The sequence below is a fragment of the Chenopodium album genome, chromosome 18 (assembly GCF_948465745.1).
Source record: "Chenopodium album chromosome 18, dcCheAlbu1.1, whole genome shotgun sequence".
NCBI lineage: Eukaryota > Viridiplantae > Streptophyta > Magnoliopsida > Caryophyllales > Amaranthaceae > Chenopodium > Chenopodium album.
In genome coordinates this window covers 12,118,076-12,124,588 of record NC_137851.1, presented here as the reverse complement: position 1 = coordinate 12,124,588, position 6,513 = coordinate 12,118,076, and the positions used below count along the sequence as shown (strand labels likewise).

The 6,513-nt window shown below is 33.3% G+C and overlaps 1 protein-coding gene across 1 annotated transcript; it reads left to right on the top strand.

The window, feature by feature from the left end:
- Nucleotides 1–2,735: 2,735 nt before the first annotated feature.
- LOC145591824 (uncharacterized) lies at nt 2,736–6,513 on the top strand. The gene is made up of 7 exons (XM_081648318.1): nt 2,736–3,029; nt 3,119–4,513; nt 5,242–5,454; nt 5,613–5,635; nt 5,684–5,855; nt 5,907–6,155; nt 6,199–6,513. Exons 1-7 carry the CDS (start codon nt 2,736–2,738, stop codon nt 6,511–6,513), a joined length of 2,661 nt encoding a protein of 886 aa, XP_081504444.1.

Sequence of the window (6,513 nt, the reverse complement as noted above, 5' to 3'; positions counted from 1 at the left end):
TGACACCTAAAAGCACTAAAACATATTTCCTTTTTACCCACCTCTAATCCGTGGGAAATCTTACTAGACTAATAGATTACTAATTACATACACTTCCAAAAATGTACCCAATAATTAAATCTTAGTATTAGTACTGCTAGAATATCATTGTCTTTCACTTTAAAAAGTTTATTATAAAATTAAGTATAATCTAATGCTATTAGTAAATTGATTAATATGGCCGAAAAGTATTGATGGGGAGGCAAGAAGAACCCACAAAAGTGGGTTGAATTGACCTATAGCTGAGAATCGATGTTATTTTTCCTGCCCTATCATATTATATACAAAGTATATTTCTAGGGCATCTTTTGGTATTATAATTCTTTCTATTTTCTTACTATACTAAATACTTTGGATATTATTATGCACATAATCACATCCTTAGATTTTATTCTTTTATGAAGCTAAGGTATGATGTCATATTGTCATGCATGCTTGAAGATTATAATGAAAACAACATTTTTTTGATAAGTGCTTCCAATGCCTTCAATTCGACCAAACATTATCAATTCATAGAGGTGCCTATTTTTACTTCTATTTGAAGTAGGGTTATAGATTAACTAATACATGTAAGAACCATACATGAAAAGGGTGATTAAAATTGTTATGTATCAAAACTCGCTCATCAACTTGTTACTTATATTGAAAAAATAAGTCATACCAAATGATATAAATTCTTATTTAGAAAAATAAACATAATTAATATCTTTAATTACAATTTGTTGACAGAGTTTTAGGAGAGAATATCAGAAAAAAATGTAGACAAAGAATAAGATGTAGGCATGCAGCACACAACCTTTTATAATTATTTCCTATTCTTTGTGCTATTAGACTTGTAGTTATCCAAGCCATTGTGCAAAATATTTTATCCATGTCTTGTAAAAATAATTATATGTATGTGTGCTGTGAAATGTTCTTTTTCTTTTGTAACAATTTCCTACCTAAGATGCTATGCTTTTTGTTTTGTTTTGTTTTTTTATTTTTTTTTTATTTATTTTTTATTTTTTATATACACATATAATTTTAAAAAATTATTATAAGATGCTAATATTAAATAATTATTTTGCAACTTTTACAGCTTCGTTAGTTCTTAATTAAAAACAAGTCTCCTTTAGTTGAATTCTTAGATCGATGTGGGCTTAAAATGATGCTATAACGCCTTTACTTAGAATCCATTTGCATTGGAGATATGGATACTTAACCATGGCCACCATGTCCTGTCGTCATGATAAAGGAAAATATATAATAATCATGGATTCATGGATATTGTCATATTGACATATAGGTTTTTAAAATTAATAATTAATTAATTTTGGAATAGATGATAAATCACATGTCGATTGATGTAATTAATGTTTGTTCTACCTTAACATTTTATTTTTAACTCTTGATATGTAGCCTTAATTAAAGATTGTATGCATCACTATTAAAAAAAATGGTATACGTCATTTACACTTTAGAAGTAAGTGATTTATATAGTTCGTGCAACGGAGACACTAAAGCCTTTGTTTGGTTCAATAATACTAAACAAAATTTTGTGTACAATGGGTGTATATTAATTCTTTTGCAAAACGGTCAGTTTAAACGTAACTTTAACTATTTTTATGGTAACTTTAACCATTAAAGTAAGTTTTAATTTGTCATTGGTTTGAATTTTATATTAATGTGTAATCTCTTATAGATACGTGATTATATATTATAAAGACTAATATGATTAATCCAATACATTATAAGTTTTTTATAAGATAAAAATTATTAATAGAAAAATAATAACTTTTGTAGAATAAAATAACTTTAAGTACTTTTAATATAACATTAACCCGTTTTACAATAAATTAACGTACACCCATTGTACACAAGACTTTGTCATATTAGTAATGAAGGGAGGAGAAGAGGAAGGAATAAAGGGAAAGGAAGAGCTATAAGGGAAAGGAAAGATGGAAACCATTATTGAAGATAGTGGAGAACAGAAGCTTCCAGAAGCCTTGGAGTCCTCAGCTAGTTTGCCAGCTCTGCAAGATTCGGTTATAACAAACTTCTAGTTTGTTATTTCATTTATACAGTCAGCATTATTGATTCTTTTATTTGTTTCAACTACTTTAGGACAAGTGTATTTAATAGCTTTAGCTGTGTATTTTTCATTTATTCATTACACAATAATAAAATCACTTTCTTCTCTCTCTACTATTTTCTCTCTGTAAAAGCTTGAGCTACTTTTCCACCATTAATGGTGATGAATAAAATTCAATAAACTGTTCTGTTTCTTCTCTGTTTTGCTACTTTTGTTCTTAGATTCTGCTTCAGTTTGTGCACTTTGACATGGTATCAGAGCGGTGAGATTCTGGAGATTGCTGCGATTGTGTGTTCTTATTCCTTGAAGAATTCTGATTGATTGTTTTGACTGCAAATTGAGGTATTTGCCGAGTTTGATATTTTTCTGTTGATTCCTTTTGGAAAGATTGATTGAAGTGCTCAGAATTGATTGTTTGATTGGAGGATTATTATTGCGGATTATTGATTGTTGTTAAGAATTGTTGATTGCAGATTGTCTTCTCTTTGAAGTTTTGTTGTTGAGATTTTAATCAGTTGCTTGGAGGTTCTTCTTGATTGCTTGTAATAGCGTCTGTTGATAGATACAGTTCTTTTGCTGTAAGAATTGCTTGATTTCTCTTGATTATACTTGTGATTGGTTGATAATGGCTGCTGAAAGTTCAGTTGATCCTACAACTATTCCTGGTAGTGTATATTACATACATCCTTTTGACAACTCGAATACAAAACTGGTGAATGAGCTTTTTGATGGTACTGGTTATAATAATTGGAAGAGAACAATGATGTTAGGTATTTCATCAAGAAAAAAATTAGGTTTCATAGATGGATCTGTTGCTCAACCTGTTGGATCTGATTTAGCTGTTAGAGCTTGGCAGAGGTGTAATGATCTTGTTGTTGGCTGGCTGTTATTTTCTTTGGACAAGAAAATTGCAAAAAGAGTTCGGTATTATAAGACAGCAAGAGAGATGTAGAAGGATCTTGAGGATCGTTTTGGTCAAACTCTGCTGCACAACACTATTCATTGTAGCAAGAGCTTTCTGATATGAAGCAAGGAAGAGATGAGTCTGTGAATAAATTTTTTACAAGAATTAAAACTGTTTGGGATGCTATTGATAGTGAAAATCCTTTGCCAATATGTTCCTGCAACAATTGTACTTGTGCTATAACTCAGAAGTTGCTCAAAATACAACAAGATCAAAGGCTAATGATGTTCTTGATGAAGTTAGATGACAAGTTATCGAGTGTTAGAACAAACATACTTATGATGCAGCCCTTTCCTACCATAAGTATTGCTCATAAATTGTGTATGCAGGAAGAAAGGCATAAAGAAGTCAGTCAAATTGTTGCTGGCAGTACAGTTGAGTCAATGGCCTTTGCAGTAGATAGAAGGAGGTTTAATGATAGAAACTATGAGAAACGCTACAAGCAGTTCAATTATGGACATAACAATAGAGGTGCTTATCAGAATACTGGTGGAAGATCTGGTGCAGGAACAAAGAGACCTTTAAATTGGTTTTGTGATCATTGTAAGCTGCTTGGTCATGGTATAGAAAGGTGTTTCAAGCTGAATGGCTATCCAGCTGGTTGGACAGGCAATGCTCAGAAAGCAAGATCAACTAATCTTGCTCACACAGACTCAGAAGAGAATGAAAGCTTCACTGATGATCAGTCTTCTAATAGGACAGTGCAAATGTCTAATGATCAGTACAATCAGTACTTGGCTTTTGTTGGAAAGCAGTCTAATGCTGAAACTGAGCACTCAGACGAGCAGAACTTTGGTGGACATGCTTTGTTTGCAGGTAAACTTTGTCTTATGGCTAGTTTTTGTAAACAATGGGTGATTGATAGTGGTGCTACTGACCACATATGCCATGATTTGAGAATATTTGAGTCTTATAACCTCATGACCGATACTAATAATACTATTACAATTCTTGATGGCAAAAAGGTGAAAATATTAAACATAGGGAAAGTGAGTTTGAATGATGAAGTGCTGTTGAAAAATGTGTTGCATGTTCTTGGTTTTCATTTTAATTTAATTTCTGTGCATAAACTTTGCAGAGATATAAATTGCAGTGTGAATTTTACAGCTGATTCTTGTAAAATTCAGGTTCTTCACTTGAACCAGGAACTAGTTCTCGGTAACTTGAATGATGGTTTATACTGTACTGGACCAAAGCAATCCAGTCCTATTTTGGGAAATCTTGAAGATATTTTTAACAAGCATGCTGTAAATACTTCCTCATCTAGTTCTAGTGAGAAGAATAAAGCTAAAGAAGAAGCTAAACTCTGGCATTTAAGATTTGGTCACCTGCCTTTTTCTAGATTACACCATATTAAGGAAAGTTTGAATGATAGTTGTCTAGAAGATTGTATTTGCCAAATTTGTCCTGCTGCTAGACAAACTAGGCTTCCTTTTTCTGTCAGTAGTATAAAGAGTACTAAGCCTTTTTAGTTGATTCATGTAGATGTCTGGGGACCTTACAAGATTCCTACATACAATGGATGTAATATGTTTCTTACTATAGTAGATGATTTTATCAGAAATACTTAGGTTCATTTGATTAAGTTTAAGTCAAATGTTGTTCATATTATGCAGAATTTTGTGGCTTATGCTGAAACCTAATTTGCTTCTTTGATGTGTGTTAGGTCTGATAATGCAAGAGAAATTACTGAAGGGGAACTTCTGAAGTTTTATAATTAGAAAGGGATTCTTGTTAAGAATAGTTGCACTGAAACCCCATAACAAAATGGAGTTGTGGAAAGGAAACATAGGAATCTTTTAGAGACTGCCAGGGCCTTATTTTCCAGTCTAAGGTTCCTAAAGAGTATTGGGGAGAGTGTTTGTTGTGTGCAGCCCATTTGATTAATATGATGCCATTACAGGTGTTGCATAATGTTTCCCCTTATGAGAAGTTGTTTGGAGTTAAGCTTGGAATTGAGCATCTTTAACTATTTGGTTGTCTGTGTTTTGTTTCAACCGTAAAACAACAAAGAGCTAAATTTGATGAAAGAGCTCACCCTTGTGTTTTCCTTGGTTATCCCCTAAACCAGAAGGCATACAAAGTTTTGAACCTTCACACAAAGAAAATCCAAGTGTCTAGAGATGTGGTTTTTCATGAGAAACATTTCCCATACCATTTTTTTAAGTCACCCACTGTTCCTTTCTCTTCCACTTTCAAAATTTACCTTCCTATAAATACCCCATATGATACCACATATGACTTCCCTGATGTTTTTACACCAGAAAAACAACCTACCTCACAAAATACTTCTGATTCTGCATCTGCATCAAATCTAGATTCTGGCTCTACTATCCTTGATTTATCTCAGGGATTAGTTTCCATTCCTTCCAATATTCCAGTAAGAACCTCTTCTAGACCAACTAAACCCCCTTCCTAATTGAGTGCTTTTGACTGCATAACAAAGAGAAGATCTGGTACAAAGCATTGGTGCAATCTAGTGCAATATCAGGATCTTTCTATTAGTCATAGATGCTTAAACATCAACTGTATCACCAGATTCCTATAAGTTGGCTTCTCAGGTTAAGAATTGGCAGCTAGCAATGGAAAAGGAGTTGGATGCCTTGTAGAGAAATCAGACTTGGGAAGAAGGCTATAGGGTGTAAATGGGTATATAAAGTTAAACTTGAGGCTAATGGGTCTTTAGAGAGGTCCAAGGCTAGATTAGTGGCTAAAGGATATACTCAGAAGGAAGGGACAAACTATCTTGAGACTTTTTCACTAGTCATCAAGATAGCTACTGTAAGAAGTATTCTTGCATTGACAGCTTGTAAAAAGTGGAATGTTTATTAGCTTGATGTTAACAATGCTTTCTTACATGGTGATTTACATGAGGAGGTCTATATGAAGATGCCTAAGGGAGTTCCTAATTCAGAGAATAAAGTTTGCAGACTTAAAAAGTCTTTATATGGCCTTAAGCAAGCCTCTGGACAGTGGTTTGCAAAACTGGTCACTGAACTATTGTCTCAAGGGTTTGTGCAATCCAAGAATGATTATTCAATGTTCATCAAGAAGAAAGGAGAGCACATCACTGTTGTTGCAGTCTATGTTAATGATATGATCATCACTGGACTGACAACACTAGTATTTCTCAGATCTGGATTTGACCTTTAGTATAAAGGATCTGGGAATTCTGAGTATTTTCTTGGGAATTGAGATTGGTTACTCTGAAGATGGTACTACTATGTCTCAACTTAAGTATACCAAGGAGCTATTGAAGACTGCAGGAATTCAAACAAACAAGAAAGTTGTTACTCCCCTGCCTCAGAATTTGAAGCTGCATGCAGATGAAGGGGATCTGTTTCATGATCCTTTCCTGTACAGGTGCTTGATTGGTAAACTTAATTTCTTGACCAATACAAGACCTGATTTGTCTTATACAGTCCAGACATTAAGCTAG